Source organism: Eschrichtius robustus, chromosome 7, assembly GCF_028021215.1.
Source record: "Eschrichtius robustus isolate mEscRob2 chromosome 7, mEscRob2.pri, whole genome shotgun sequence".
Taxonomy (NCBI): Eukaryota; Metazoa; Chordata; class Mammalia; order Artiodactyla; family Eschrichtiidae; genus Eschrichtius; species Eschrichtius robustus.
This window is the reverse complement of record NC_090830.1, coordinates 72,938,804-72,956,416: the sequence shown is the minus strand read 5'-3', so window position 1 is coordinate 72,956,416 and position 17,613 is coordinate 72,938,804. Positions and strand designations below refer to the sequence as shown.

Below are 17,613 nucleotides of genomic sequence, written 5' to 3'. Positions count from 1 at the left end.
AAGGAGCACCCGATATCCATGTGACATCACTGATGATGTTAACATTCATCTCTTGGTTAAGGGAGTACTTGCCAGGGTTTTTCAATGTATATTGAGCTAGTTTTAACCAGCTATCACTTATATAGGACTTTCTTTTTCCTCTCCTCCCACTGTTTGAAATGCTTTTCGTTTATATTTATTGCAAATGTCATCTCTGAGGCAATATCTTCTCTGACCACCCAAGCTAAAGAGCTTCTCTTCTCAAGTCAGTCAGTGTTGTGTTTTCTCGATAGCAGTTTTCAGTACCTGAAATTGTCTTGTGTATTTGCTTTACCTAGTTTATCTGTTTGTCTTTAGGCCCCCTCCCCCTCAAACAAGAACATAAGCTTCAGGAGAACAAGGTCCTTGTAGGAGCGTTCACTTCTGTGCACTTGACATCTAAGCACAAGGACTAGCATATACTAAATGCTCAATAACTATTTGTTTGAATAAATGTCAAAGAAAGAAAAATCCAGGATTAACTTATTAGCAAGTATTTCTGAAAATGAGTGGAAGATAGCTGAATGGTGGGAAGTTTAATTTAGTATTCTTAACTTAATTGGTTTAGTTTTAACAAAAAGGTTAAATGCAATCATCACCATCTATGCAAATAAGTAATCAGCATCTTTGTAATTCAAGCTGTCTTATAATTCACTTCATAATGTGAAAGCCAAAGTATTTTTCTGACTTATAAGTATATGACTGACAAATGTAAGCGTTATTCAGTTATCACACATCTGTACCATTGTGACCTTTATTTGCTATGGCTTAGCTTTCCTATTACAGAAATTTTAACAGAATCAGGAGGAGTATAGAAATAATTTATGCCCTTTATTTTAACTTATAGTTATGAATTCCTAGTATCTATTATCTTTTCATTTATATTGGCAGAAAAATGGAGCTTCTTGGCATAAATCTTTCTTCCATAACCTCTCTTTTTATTTCTTTCCTCAGGACCTAAAATCTCCAAATCAGAGGGATGAAATTGCAGGTGCCCGGGCCTCATTGAAGGAGAACTCCCCCATACTGCATTCAATTTGTTCAGCTTGTTTGGAACATTCTGATGTCGCTTCCCTCAAAGCCAGCAAGGACACAGTTTGTGAAGAAATTCAGAACGCCCTCCATGTAATTTCAAATGCTTCACAAGGCATCCAGAATGTGTTAGTCCCACCAGAACCTCAGGCAGCAACCCTGGGAAGTGCCCTTGATGAGCTTGAGGTGAGTTGAGAGAAAATTAAAATGTGATTTGATGTACCAATATGAAAATTAATAGATGTGTGTTCTCAGATCCTTGGGTTGGAGTTCAGAGTATGAGTAAATAAAAATCCAGTGACCTAATCAGTCTCTAACATTGTCTGTGTTGTCCAAAGAATTGATTAGCAGGACAATATTCTATCAGTAGACTTCTGATTCCTTTACATCTCTGCCAAGGAAGCCAATGCATTTAAATTGGGATTGTTAATTAGATTGAAATGATGACTTTATTTTACATAGATAAACTTATGAAATGTAGGATTTATTCATTCCACAAATACTTATTATTGGCGCTGTTCTTTATGCTTGGGATATAATTGAGCGCTGCTCTCTTGAACTCCTCACATTTGAGTTTGGACTAGGGTGGCTAGTGAATATTAAGGCTAAATTTTGTAAGCAGAACCAACTGGATTTGACAGAATGGTTGTGGGGTGTGAGAGAAAGGGAAGAGTCATGGTTGGTGTTGCAGGTTAGCTCCTCTAGAAGCACACACTGGACAGAATTTGGGATACAAGGTGTTATTAGGAATTAACATGTGTTAAGGAAGAGGAAGGGAGCAGGACTGAGCAGAGGAAGAAGTCTCCCTGTGAGCCAGACCCACAAAGCCACCAATGAGCAGGGAGCCCTGGAGAGAGTGTTAACCTCAAGAAATAGCCAGGCCTCTTTCAATCACTGGAAGCAGGTCACCCTACCCTGGGAAGGGTCTTACCTCCAGGCATGGGGGCTGGGGATAAGCCCGCTGCAGCTGCTGCAGACCCTGAAGGAACTGACAGCTGGGGGGCCATCTGCTGGCCTCACCCTCCACAGGTAGGCAACAAGTCCTACCTGGAAGGGGGATATGGGCAGTAAACCTCTGTGTCTACCACAGATAATTACAAGGTTTTTTTGTTGTTGTTGTTGTTGTTTGTTTTTTGGCTTGAGCAACTGGATGGATTAAGTTTTTATCAACTATGATGGGGAAGACTGTGGGTGAAGCCATTTTTGAGAGGAAGATCAGCAACTCAATTTTCAACAGGTTGAGTTGAGAGATTTGTTAGACATTCCAGTATGATGTCAAAGATCATTGGTTATCCAAGTCAGATAAGTGCTTGCTTAGTGGAAGACAACATGGTGTAATGCTTAAAGATAAGGGATCAGGAGCCCAGATGCCTGAGTTCCTATCCCAGCTCTGACAGATACTGCCCATGTGACCTTAAGAAAGCTATTTTATTGAACTCTCAGTTTTCTCACCTATAAATTGAGGATAATAATAGGACCTGTATCTTAGTGTTGCCTGCATCAGTGAATTAATAATACATGTAAAAATGCTAATAGCAGTGACTGGCACATAATAAGTGTTCAATAAATCTTAGCTTTCATTATTAGTTGTGGAGGTGACTATTTGGCAGAAGATTCCTCCATAATCAAGAAATCAACACAATTAAGATTACTAAAGTTTAACTGATAACTTAAAAAAAAACACATAACCTATAATTCTTATATGTTCTTAGCATTATTACTGTCACAATAAACTTATTAGATATCTAATTCATTTATGTTTAGAATAACCTTTCCATATGCTTTTCCTTTAGTTACATGTCTTAAACAGGTTTCTTCATTTCTAACCTAACATTATTAAATTCCTAATTTTTGGCATCAATGAAAAAATCTGTTAACTTCCTAATTATTAGCATTTATGTGAAAATTTTAGGACCTATTTGTCTAAATAAGGTAGAAAATTAGTGATGATTCTTTAATAATACCCCATCATGTAAATGTTTGCCCTTTGTAATGAGTACTCAGTAAACTTGTCTATTAGATGAGCATTCTGTCTTCACGATAAGATTGCAAACACCTTGTGGGCAAGATTATGTTTCCAACTAATTTTATACCGGTGATACTAGCAGAACATTAGGTCCCGCATACATTAATATGTAACATTTCTTGATAGCTAAACACTTAACATAAATTTATCACTTAATTGTTACAGTGTCCATATAAGATATGTTTTTTCTTGTTTGTTTGTTTTACAGAAAATAAAACTGAGACTTATGTATGATTTTTAACTTGCTCAAGTCAGAAGACTAGTGAGTGGTAGTAACCAGGATGTGAATCTAGTATGTCTGACTCTAGAAGATATTTCCAACTTCTGTATTATACTGAATTCTCACAGGTAGAGCTTAATGTTCTTAATCAAAATGCAACAAAACTTGTTCTACAATTCTTAGTTTATTGGAACTATCAGAGAAATTATATATGTAACCCAGTCCAAAAGATGGCATAACTTTTTAGTGAAAAATTATTTTTTGGTTACCTGAGTTATTTAAGTAGAAGTAGTCTGTGTATGAGGAGTGACTAGTCTTGTGAGGTGAAATTTGCAAGAGTGGACAGATAAGATTGTGTATCACATTTTTCATAGTACTAAACAGAATTGTATCAGGTGATGCTTGCATAAGAGTTCCAGTTTATCCCAGACACCTTTTTCTATATTCTTAGGATTATAGAAGAAGATAGAAGATTCTGAAGTTGTCTTCCTTCAGGGACTTCTCTTTTCTCACTTTAGTTGAAAGTGGCTGCTGCAGACAAGAAATGGCAGTGGTTGGAGAGGAGGAGAAAGTGTGTGTGTGTGTCTGTGTGTCTGTGTGTGTGTATGGGTGTAGTTTTGGTGGGAGTGGGCATAGGCATAGTGATAGAGTCTTCCCTTTTGTAAGATAAGTTGCTGACTCCCTTCTTCTTATCAAAGCAGGAGGGAATTTCAAAGATATTACCCAGAAATCCCAATACTGTATCAACAATCTTTGAAATTCAGTTCCAGTCAAAGTTAGGGATAGAAAGCTGGTACAAAATGCCTGAATTTTATATACATTTTTATATCCAAGTTACAATAGCTTCTGAGGTTGTCTGAACTAGATAAAGCAGAATTTATTGAGCATTTAGCCTTTTTAAATGATTTTGTAAATTAAATGGTTGCACTTTTCTTTACTTACAGGAAGCTTATTGGTAAAGGATCCAAAATAACCTTTGCTCTATCTTGCTTCTGCAAATATAATACTATGAAATAAATTGATGTAGTAAATACTCTGTTGGGAGTAAGTCTCATTAAATGTTATAGCGTAGAAATGTATCAGAGCACTTACTCAACAACTACCGAGCTGAAGCATCATTAAATCTTTCATTCTGGTCCATGTCTGGTTGTGGAAATGAAACCTGAGATTTACTGTTGGAGGAAATAGAAGTTGAATTAGAACACTGTATAGGCTAAATCAGTTTCTTTATTGGAAAAGCTAATGTGAATTTTAGAGTGTTCTTTTGCATTTGTGACTGAATGAGAGTTGAGAAGTGTCCAACTATGGATTAACAGAATTATGAAAATATCTTTAAGTGAGAAACTTTGCCAGTGAAAATTGCTTTGAAACTCCAAGTCTACTAAGGTATATTTGCTCTTATGTGGAAGGAAAACACAGCTTTTATAATCATAGTCCACAGAATTATCCAGGTCCTCATGTGATAATGATGATAATAACAAAGGAGTTTTGTAGTATTTTGTCATTTTCAAAGAGCTGTCATGTTTATTTTCTTATCTTCCTTTTATATATTCATTTATGGTCATCATTCATATATTCCTTTATTCAGTGTTGTATCCCCAACACCTAGAACAATGCTCTATACATAGTAAATGCTAGGTAAATATCGATGAATGAATGAAGGAAGGAAAGAATGAATATAGGAATGGTGCCTATCGTCTTGCAATATTGGAGTGAAGAGCATTTTCCCTTTACCCCTGTTTTTTCTCCTTTCTCCAACTTGTAGTGTACATACTGGGGGGTTTGTATTCTACTTTACCTAACGTTTAACTGGGATGCAAATTTATAGTGAGGGAAACCACAAGGAAAATATCTGAGTGATATGCTGCTCAGATACCTTTCTGTGATAGGGAGCACAAAGAGAAAAAAAAAAACTTTTCTCAGTAGCTCTCTAGCCTTAGTTTAGGTTCCCTGTAGCTGCCAAGCTATGCTGCCTTTTACTAAGAGTAATAATTTTGAGGTATGCAGTCCTTATATTCTTCTGTTTTCACCTGAAGGAGAAAACAGGACCTCTATTAATCAAATTAGCATTTAGGAGGTAAAGGAAAATAGGCATCAGTGATATCTAGAAGCAATTTAATATGAAAAAAAATGGTTTGGTTTTTAGAAATATAGTGAACTAGAAAAACTAAAAATAATGGATAAAATATTTTTAACTACATGGATAATCTGATAGGTGAATTAGGGAAATTTTGGGGGGCTAGCCAGGTACAAAGAGCACAAAACCCAACTAGCAAGCCAGCACTAGCATTGTGCTAGGCGATATGGGGAATTTGTTTTTCATTATTGCCTGTAGCTTGGATTTTGGAAGAACATGAACTGAGAACAAAAGACAAAGCTTGTCAGCTGGAAAGTCACATGAGACCCTTACATTAATCTGAGAATCCTTTTATTTGACCACCTCATTGGATAAACAAGAAAAACACGAGCTCTACAGGAGATCGTAGGAAAACTTGGCTGGCTTAAATTGGCCATGGGTAGGTCAGAAAAATATACAAAACGTCTTGGAAAATTTCTCACTGTATGTCTGTTCTTATCTGGACTTTGGTCAAAAGTCATATTATCTGTGTAGCCTCTAAAACTTTAACTGAAAATTTAAAATTGTCCTGTCTTGGCAATATCTCCAAGTAACTGCCAGAAGTAAACTCAAATTCTGTCTGCACCATACACTAAGTCCACAAAAAATTCTCATACAAGTCCAAGGATAATAAGTTCTCACAAGGCACACAAATAAGCAAGCCACCATGTATGAAATTTTGTAGAAAGAGCAAACTACAATCAGATCTGCAAACACTGCAGATGTTGAAACAGTAAGATATTAGATGTAAGTTAGTATGCTTAATATATATTATTTCCTCATCTACTCAGTAAAGTATGAGGAGTATGATGAAGGAAGAAAAGACTATCAAAATTGACCAGGCAGAACTATCTAAAATGAAAAACATAATTGTGAAAAATTCAATGGTTAGGCAAAACAGGGGGTTAGATAGCAAATTAATGATCTGAAAGATGTTTTTGAAGAAGTTACTTGCAATGCACCACAGAGACACAAAATCTAAGATTTTTTTTTTAAAAGCAGTTAAGATACATGGAGGATGGTGTGACGAGTTCTAAAATATTCTGATATAAGATACAGAAGAAGAAAAGCATAAAAAAATACTAAGAATTTCCTGGAACTAATGGAAGATAGCAATCTCCATAGCTAAAAAATCTAATAATTCCCAAGCAAGATATATAGAAAGATATCCACACCTACACATATTGTAATGAAACTGAAGAGCAACAAAGACCATAAGAATATTTTAAAAAGAAAATAGGGATAGCTTTATTCTCAGCAAGATGGCAGAATAGGAGGCTCCCGACTCTTCCCTCTACCCATAAACACACTGAATAAACAACTACACATGTATCAGTTGCCTCTGAGAGAAATCCAGAAACGAGTTGAGCAATTCCTGCATGTTGGTCAACTAAGAAAATGCCCACCTCAAAACAGTTAGGAAAAACTGAGATACACTCTCACCATAAACTCCATTCTTAACACAGCATCATACAGTTGAGAGGGATCCCCCATCTCCCAGCTTCTACTTGAGGAGAAAAGGTTTTGATACATATCTAACACTCCAGTTTTTATGGCTGCTACCAGAGGGACTACTAGCTTGCCTATCTTTGGCAGCTGACAGGGCCATATATTTGCTAGTCCCTTGGGACCATAGAGAACAAAGAGGTTGTTTTCAAGCAATTCCTATAGCTTTTTCCCTTGGCTCAGTTCAGAATGAGCAGGCAATAAAGCCCAGCTTCCAGCTTCTTCTTGGAAGTGGTTAGAATGCACATTTACATACTAAATTTTCCAATTGCTGACCAGGGTCTGACTTCTAACTCAGCTGTCTTTGGGAGCTGATGGGACAGGCAATCACTAGTCTCCTAGGCATTTGAACCTGTGTGTGGGCACTTCCCATGGCTTTTCCTCTGGCTAGCTCCAGTTAAGTGACCGAGTCACCATCTTCTTCTTGGAAGGAGTTGGACTACACATCTAGTACAGTAGACTTTTCTGACTACTGCCTGAAGATCTAGCTTCTCACTCGCCTGCCTCTGGGAGCTGATGGAGCCATGCATTCTCTAGTTTCCTGGGGTCTGCACAGAACAAAGTGGCAGTTTTGAATGTGTGGAGCCTCTTCCAACAACTCCTTTCCCAGGATTGCTCCAGCAGTAAAGCCCAGCTACTAGTTTCTCCCTGGAAGGGGTTATGCTTCACATCTAGTGTCACAACTTTTCAAGTTAGACTAGCAAAAACATTTGAGAGGCATCTGGAGTAGCTGGATGGGCTGATTATTGGGGTTCATCACCCACTTGAGGCCAGTCTCTCAACTGGGAGAGGTGGCTATTTTATCTAAGGCAGAGAAAAACACAGAGAGAGTCAAGAAAAAAACAGGGAAATATGTTCCAAATAAAAGAACAAACTAACTTTCCAGAAATGAACCCTAATAAAATAGAGATATGTGATTTACCCAACAGATAATTCAAAATAATGAACAGGAAGGTGCTCATTGAGGTCAGGAAAGCAATTTGTGAGCAAAGTAAGAATTTTAACAAAGACAAAATGTTAAAAAAAAATCATAGAGCTGAATAATACAATTGAATGGAAAAAAAAAATCAATAGATGGAGTTTAGCTCAGACTAGATCAAACAGAGGAAAGAAAGGATCAGTGAACTCAAAGACAAGTCAGTGGAAATCATACAGTCAGAGGAGCAAAAAAAAAAAAAAAAAAAAAGTGAAATTAGCTTAAGAAACTTATGCATATATATCATCATGTGGATATGTATGCATTATGAGAGTTCCAGAAGAAGAGAAAAGAAGGGAACAGAAAGCTTATTCAAAGAAATAATGTTTGGAAAATTTCCAAACCAAGGAAGAAAATAGACATCATCCAGGAAGTCTAAAAATCACCAAAAAAAAACAAAAACAAAAAACCTGGAGAGACCCACACCAAGACACATTATAATCAAATTGTCAAACTTAATGACTAAGAGAAATTTGAAAGCAGCAAGAGAAAAATGACTTGCTACATACAAGGGGACCTTCCCTTCCCCCATAAGATTATCAATGTATTTTTCAGCAGAAACTATGCAGGCCAGGGAGAAATGTGGTGATATATTCAAAGTGCTGAAAGAAAAAATCTGCCAACCAGCAATACAGTGCCTGGGAAACTTGTCATTCAGAAATAAAGGGAAGGTAAAGACTTTCTCAGACAATCAAAAGCTGAAGGAGTTCATCACCCGTATTCCTACCTTACAAGAAATGCTAAAGGGAGTTCTTTAAGTTGAGATGACACAACAATATGAGAGAATAAAAAGTATGGAACTCATTGGGAAAGGTATTACTATAGACAAAACAGAATACTTTATTACTATAATGGTGGTTAAATCAATTTAATTCTTGTATCAAAGTTAAAAGACAAAATATTAAAAATAACTATAATTAAATTATGTTAATGGATACACAATATTAAAAGATGTACATTATAACATCAATTGCATATAATGTGATAGTAAAGTGTAGAGTTTTTGTGTGCAATCAAGATTAAGTTCTTATCAGCTTAAAAGAGACTATTACAACTATAAGATGTGTTGTGTAAACCGTATGGTAATCATAAAGAAAAAAACTGTAGTAGATACATGAAAGATAAAAAGAAAGGAATGAAAACATACCACTACCAAAGAAAATCTTCAGATCACAAAGGAAGAAAGCAAGATGAAGAAAGGAAGAAAGAAAGTACCAAACAATCAGAAAACAATTAACAAACTGGCAATAATAAGAGCTTACCTATCAATAATTACTTTAAATGTAAATGGATTAAATTCTCCAATTGAAAGACAGAGTGGCTGAATAGATTAAAAAAAAAACAATATCTGACTATAAGCTATCTATAAGAAATTCACTTTGGATTCAAGAACACATATATGCTGTAAGTGAAGGGATGGAAGAAAGATATTCCATGACAGTGTTAACCAGAATAAAACAGGAGGAGCTATACTTATACCAGACAAACCAAAGTCAAAAACTGTCTCTAGAGACAAAGAGGGTCGTTATATGATGATAAAAGGGTCAATTCAAAAAGAAGATATAATAATTATAAATGTTTGTACCCAGCATCAGAGTACCTGAATATATAAAACAAATATTCACAGATTTGAAAGGAGAAATTGACAGCAATACAATAACAGTAGGAGACTTCACTACCCTACTTTTAATAATAGATAGTACATTCTGAGAGAAAAACTATGAAGAAACAGTGGACTTGAACAACACTATAGACCAAGTGAACCTAATAGACATGTACAGCACTTTTCACCTAACAACAAAAGAATGTTATACACAAAATAAGTCTTAATAAATATGCAAAACAGTCTTACTAAATATGAGAAGATAGAAATCCAAGTATCTTTTCCAACTTCAGTGGTCTGAAACTAGAAATCAATAATAGCAAGAAAACAGGAAAACTCACAATATGAGAAAACTAAACAATATGCTCTTTTGAACAACCATTGGGTCAAAGAGGAAATCAAAAGGAAATTTTTAAAAGTGTCATGTGGCAAATGAAGATAAAAAGTTTAAATACTAAAACTTATGGAATACAGCAAAAGCAGTACTAAGAGGGAAGTTTATAGTGATAAATGCCTACATTAAGAAAAAAGAAAGATCTCAAATAAACCAACTTTATACCTCAAGAAGCTATAAAAAGAACAAACTTTGCCCCAGATTAGCCGAATGAAGAAAATAACAAAGGTCAGAACAGAAATAAATGAAATAGAGACCAGAAAAACAATAGGAAAAAAAAGTCAACGAAACTACAAGAAGATCAATGCAACTAAGAAAAGAGAAACAAATTGACAGACCTTTAGCTAGACTAAGAAAAACAGAAGACTCAAATAAATAAAATCAAAGAAATAAAAGAGACATTACAACTGATAATGCAGAAATAACAAGGATCATAAGAAACTGCTATGAACAATTATATGCCAACAAATTAGAGAACCTAGAAGAAATGGATAAATTTCCAGAAGTGTACAATCTCTGAAGATTGAGTCAAGAATAGAAAATCTGAACAGACCAATAACAAGTAAGGAGACGAAGCAGTAATCAAAAACCTCTAAACTAAGAAAAGTCCATCACCAGATGGTTTCACAGATGAATTTATACCAATCATTCTTAATCTTCCCCCAAATAGAACACTTTTTGGAAGAGAGAACATTTACCAAATCATTTTATGAGGCCAGTATCACCCTAATACCAAAGCAGAGAAAAAACCATAAGAAAAGAAACTGTAAGCCAATGTCTGTAATAAACATAGATGCAAAAATCTTCAATAAAATACTAGCAAACTGAATTCAACAGTACATTAAAAGAATTATATACCATGACCAAGGGAGATTTATCCCTGGAATACAAGGATGGTGCACATAAAAAAAAAAAAAAAAAAAAAAAAAAAAAAAACTCTCAGCAAATTACATAGAGAAGGAACTCACCTCAACACAATAAATCCCATATATGGAAAGCCCACAGCTAACGTTGTAATCACTGAGGGGAAAACTGAAAGCTTTTCCTCTAATTTCTGGTATAAAGCAAGGATGCCTACTCCTGCCACTTCTATTCAACGTAGTACTGGTAGTCCTAGACAGAGTAATGAGGCAATAAAAATGTAAAGGCATCAAAATTGGAAAGGAAGAAGTAATTATATCTGTTTGCAGATGACATGATCATATATGTAGAAAACCATAAAGAATCAACAACAAAATCCTGTTAGAAACAATAAATGAATTCAGTAAAATTGCAGGATACAAAATCAACATGCAAAAAGCAGGTGCATTTCTATGCATTAATAATGAACTATCCAAAGAAAGAAATTAAGAAAACAATCCAATTTACAATAGCAACAAAAATTTGAACACTTCTGATTAAACTTAACCAAAGAGATAAAAAACTTGTACATTCTAAACTATGAAGCATTAGTGAAGGCAACTAAAGAAGACACAGAAATTGGTAGACATCCTGTGTTCATGGATTAGAATGCTCAACATGTTAAAATGTCTATACTATCCAAAATGATCTACAGATCCAGTACAAACCTAATGAAAATTCCAGTGGCATTCTTTACTTAAATAGAAAAAGAATCCTAAAATTCGTATAGAACCATGAAGACTCCAAATAGTCCAAGTAATCTTCAGAAAGAAGAACAAAGCTGGAGGCATCACATTTCCTGACTCAAAATGTATTATAGAGCTACAGTAATTAACACAGTATGATACTAGCATAAAAACAGGTATATAGACCAATGGAACAGAACACAGAGCCCAGAAATAAATTAAAACATTTACAGCCCACTAATCTTTAACAGTGTATTAAGAATACACAGTGGGGAAAAAAAGTCTCTTCAATGAATGGTGTTGAGAAAAGTGAATATCCACATGCAGACATGAGTAATGTCTGATAGTTGATTTCTCAAATATAGATGCTGTAAGACAGTGGAATTATCCGCCTTTTAATCCTGAGAGAACAAAACTGTTAACCTTGAATTCAGTACACAATGCATCTATCTTCTAAGAACAAAGATGAAGATACTTTTATACAACCCCAAACTTGTAGAGTTTACTGAACAATTTCACTGAAAAAATTGCTAAAGAAAAAGAAAAAAAATGTGCAAATGAAAGAATTTCTAAGAAAAATAAATGGTAAATATATGGGTTTACTACTGCTCAAATATTAATTGTTATAAAGGATTAATAACTATGTATAGTTTGTGTAATTAAAAATACAGAATTAATGTGCCTGAAAACAGCAGCATATAATTAAGGAAAAGTGGATTAAGAGTTAAATCTTCTATGATCTCGGTATTTTGGGGATGGGAAAGACAAAGGTATTGACTTACTTTAGACATTAATTTAAATAAGCATGTCAAAACATCTAAAGTAACTACTAAAAATGTATAGCAATAGACAGTATAATCTGAAGACATGGAGAGAGAAATATGGGATGAGAAAATAAGAAACTCATTCAATCCAAAAGAAGAAATAAATGGAGGGGGAAAATAAACAGAAAAAAAGGGACAAATAGACAATAGGAAACATGATGGTAAAATTAATTCAAATATTTCTGTAACCATAATAAATGTACAAGAAAACATAAACTCTGAAAAGCACAAATACTCAGAGCTTAGAATAGAAAACAAACTCCAGCTATATGCTGTTTATAAGAAGCTCACCTAAAACATAAAAACAGGGGAAGTCTGAAAGTCCAAGGATGAAAAAAAATACATCCAACAAATCCTAACCAAAGAAAGCTGGTGTAGCTATATTAATATTAGTCAAAATAAATTGCTAATGATGATTACTATCTAGCAATAAAAGGTTAAATTCACCAGGAGGTTGTAACACATACTTTTCAAAAACCCAAAAAAACCCAAAGAAAATTAACAAATATTGACCATTTACTGAGCCGTGGTTTTCAAAGAACTAGTATCTTACAGGCCACCTAGAAATATATTTAGATAAATAAATGAAATTACCCCACTGTTTGGAGTCATTTTTGAAAAGCACACCTGTGTTACTCTCTCATCAAAGAATAAATTATAATTGAAAATAAAAGTAGTTATGTCTGAGAAATAATGAAAATAAACAATAAAATTTGAGGGATACAGCTAATAATAGCTAACATGCAGCCAATTAGAGGGAAATTTATCACCAAAATCCTTACATTAAAAAAGAAGAAAACCTGATGAGAACTATAAAGCATTGATAAAAAAACAAGATGATTCAAAGAAATGGAAAGATATCCCATGCTTTTGGATTGGAAAAATTAATATTCTTAAAATGGCCATACTACCAAAAGCAATCTACAGATTTAATATGATCCCTATCAAATTACCCATGACATTTTTCACAGAACTAGAACAAATAATCCTAAAATTTATATGAAACAACAAAAGATTCAGAATTGTCAAAGCAATCCTGAGGATAAAGAACAAAACTAGAGGCATAACCCTCCCAGGCTTCAGGCAATACTACAAAGCTACAGTAATCAAGACAGCATGGTATTGGCACAAAAACAGACATATGGATCAATGGAACAGAAGACAGAGCCAAGAAATAAACCCACACACCTATGGTGAATTAATCTTCAACAAAGGAGGCAAGAATATACAATGGAGAAAAGAGTCTCTTCAGCAAGTGATGTTGGGAAAGCTGGGTAGCCACATGTAAAAGCATGAAATTAGAACACTCCCTCACACCATACACAAAAATAAACTCAAAATGGCTTAAAGACAAATATAAGACATAACACCATAAAATTCCTAGAAGAGAACTTAGGCAAAATATTCTCACGCATAAATCATACCAATGTTTTCTCGGGTCAGTCACTCAAGGCAAAAGAAATAAAAGCAAAAATAAACAAATGGAACTACAACAAACTTAAAAGCTGTTGCACAGCAAAGGAAACCATGATAAACCATAAACAAAACGAAAAGACAGCCTATGGACTTGGAGCAAATACTCACAAATGATGCGACTGACAAGGGCTTAATTTCCAGAATATGCGAACAGCTCATACAACTCAATATTTACAAAAAATAACCCAATCAAACATGGACAGAAGACCTAATAGACATTTCTCCAAAGAAGACATACAGATGGCCAACAGCACATGAAAAGATGCTCAACATTGCTAATTATTAGAGAAATGCAAATCAAAACTACAATGAGGTATCATCTCATGCTGTTCAAAATGGGCATCATCAAAAAGCCTACAAACAAATAAAAGCTGGAGAGGGTGTGGAGAAAAGGGAACCCTCCTACACTGTTGGTGAGAATGTAAATTGGTATAACCACTGTGGAGAATAGTATGGAGGTTCCTCAAAAACAAAAATAGAACTACCATATGATCCAGCAATCCCACTCCTGAGCATATATCCAGAGAAAACCATAACTCAAAAAAGTAATGCACCCTAATGTTCATTGCAGCACTATTTACAATAGCCGAGACATGGAAGCAACCTAAGTGTCCACTGACAGAGGAATGGATACAGAAGATGTGGTACATATATACAATGGAATAATACTCAGCCATAAAAAAGAATGAAATAATGCCATTTGCAGCAACATGGGTGGACCTAGAGATTATCATACTAAGTGAAGTAAGTCAGACTAAGAAACACAGTTATCATATGATATCATGTATTAAAAATTGATACAAATGAACTTATTTACAAAACAGAAACTGATTCACTGACATGGAAAACAATCTTATGGTTACCAAAGGGGAAAGGAGGGGGGAGGATAACAGTATGTAATATGGTCTCCATGGGACCATAACCATGGAGAATATTACTAAATATTCTAAATGCTACAATACTATAAATATATGAAGAAATTTATACTCATAAAAATGAAAATTTGGTTGAAATTTAGAAAAATTACTCGAAAAACATGATTTACCAGAACTGACTCAAGAACAGGTAATGTGAATTGAAGAATTGAATTAGTAGTTAACAGTTTTTACTCAAAGCAAACACTGGACTCAGATATGTTTACAAGAAGTACTAAAAATCCTTTTGGGTATATGTAAATGTAACTTCCTAAGAATGACAAAAGAAGTATCAGCTTTTCAATTCACTAAATGAAGGTGGTGAAACCAATACTAACGGTACATGGGTAAGACAAAAAAGGAAATTCACACGCCAATCTAAGGATGCAAAAATCTTAAAATGTAAGCAAACTGTTAAGAAGTAAAGAACTCATTAAAACGAAGTTGGATTTATTCTGGGAATGTGATGTTAGTTTAACATTAGAACATCTACAGATGTCATTTACCCCAGAGAAAAACTGTATTTTAATCTCAGAGGATACAGAAAACATTAGAAAAATTCAATATAATTTATTTAAAACTTCTATCAAGCTAAAAACAGAAGTGAATGTTCTTAACTTAATAAAGGGTTTCTATAAAATTCTACAGTAAAATTTATACTTACATTTGAATTATTAAAACTATTCCTCTTAAAATTAGGAATGTGACCATAATGAATGAAAATGAATAAATTATAGCAATGCATATTAACATGAGTGAATACCAAATCATAAAGCTTTACCAAAAAAGAGCAAGCCATGTAAGAATCCATGCAAAATATTCAATTTATATAAAGGTGGAGACATGCAAACTAAACCATATATATATATATGCATATATATATTTAGTGGTACAGATATATATGATAAGCTATAAAGAGAAGGAAGAGAATAATTAATGCAAAATGTAAAAGGGGAGTGGGTGGACAGAGAGGGTGCATAGCCACATCAGGAGCTTTAAAGCTACTGGGCATATTCTTTTTCTTAAGCTGGATTGTTTCATTGATGTTTTATTATGTATTATTATTTTCATTCACTCATATTCTTGTGTATGAAGTAGTTATTAAAATTTAATAAAATATATTAAAATAAGATGATAAATCTGAGAATATGTTTTAATGTACGCATTAAATTTTTTTTATATATACATATATGTAATTATTTTTATTTTATTTTATTGTTTAATTTTTTTATAGATTTTTGCTGGAGTGTAATTGCTTCACAATACTGTGTTAGTTTCTGTTCTACAACAGAGTGAATCAGCCATATGCATACATATATCCCCACATGCCCTCCCTCTTGAGCCTCCCTCCCACCCTCCCTATCCACGTCTCTAGGTCATTGCAAAGCACCGAGCTAATCTCCCTGTGCTATGCTGCTGCTTCCCACTAGGTATCTGTTTTACATTTGGTAGTGTATATATGTCAATGCTACTCTCACTTTGCCTCAGCTTGTCCCTCCCCGACCCATGTCCTCAAGTCCATTCTCTATGTCTATATCTTTATTCCTGCCCTGCCAGTAAGTTCATCAGTACCATTTTTTTTCTTTTTTTCTTTTTTTATATTCCATATATATATATATATATGTTAGCATATGGTATTTGTTTTTCTCTTTCTGACTTACTTCACTCTGTATCACAGACTCTAGGTCCATCCACCTCACTACAAATAACTCAATTTTGTATCTTTTTATGGCTGAGTAATATTCCATTGTATATATGTGACAACTTCTTTATCCATTCATCTGTCATTGGACATTTAGGTTGCTTCCATGTCCTAGCTATTGTAAATAGTGCTGCAGTGAACATTGGGGTACATGTGCCCTTTTGAATTATGGTTTTCTCAGGGTATATGCCCAGTACTGGGATTGCTGGTTCATACAGTAGTTCTATTTTTAGTTTTTTAAGGAACCTCCATACTGTTCTCCATAGTGGTTCTATCTATTTACATTCCCACAACAGTGCAGGAGGGTTCCCTTTTCACCACACCCTTTCCTGCATTTATTGTTTCTAGATTTTTTGATAATGGCCATTCTGACTGGCGTGAGGTGATACCTCATTCTACTTTTGATTTGCATTTCTATAATAATTAGTGATGTTGAGCATCTTTTCATGTGCCTCTTGGCCATCTGTATGTCTTCTTTGGTGAAATGTCTATGTAGGTCTTCTGCCCAATTTTAATTGGATTGTTTGTTTTTTTGATATTGAGCTCCATGAGCTGTTTATATATTTTGGAGATTAATCCTTTGTCCGTTGTTTCATTTGCAAATATTTCCCAGAAATATTTTCTGAGGGTTGTCTCTTTGTCTTGTTTATGGTTTCCTTTGCTGTGCAAAAGCTTTTAAGTTTAATTAGGTCCCATTTGGTTTTTTTTGTTTTTACTTTCATTACTCTAGAAGGTGGGTCAAAAAAGATCTTGCTGTGTTTTATATCAAAGAGTGTTTTTCCTACATTTTCCTCTAAGAGTTTTATAGTGTCTGGTCTTACATTTAGGTCTTTAATCCATTTGGAGTTTATTTTTGTGTATGGTGTTAGGTAGTGTTCTAATTTCATTCTTTTACACGTAGCTGTCCAGTTTTCCCAGCACCACTTATTGAAGAGGCTGTCTTTTCTCCATTATATGTTCTTGCCTCTTTTGTTGTAAATTAGGTGACCATATGTGCGTGGGCCTATCTCTGGGCTTTCTATCCTGTACCATTGATCTATATTTCTGTTTTTGTGCCAGTACCATACTGTTTTGATTACTATAGCTTTTTAGTATAGGTTTAAGTCAGGGAGCCTGATTCCTTCAGCTCCATTTTTCTTTCTCAAGATTGCTTAGGCTATTTGGGGTCTTTTGTGTTTCTATATGAATTGTAAAGTTTTTTGTTCTAATTCTGTGAAGAA

The 17,613-nt window shown here is 34.4% G+C and overlaps 1 protein-coding gene across 1 annotated transcript in view; it reads left to right on the top strand.

Moving 5' to 3' along the window:
• CTNNA3 (catenin alpha 3) overlaps positions 1–17,613 on the top strand; it is a 1,637,417-nt gene that overhangs the window by 351,399 nt on the left and 1,268,405 nt on the right. The window contains exon 5 of the mRNA XM_068548855.1: positions 973–1,236. Within this exon, the coding sequence (XP_068404956.1) occupies positions 973–1,236 (264 nt within the window). The remainder of the gene's footprint in view (positions 1–972; positions 1,237–17,613) is intronic.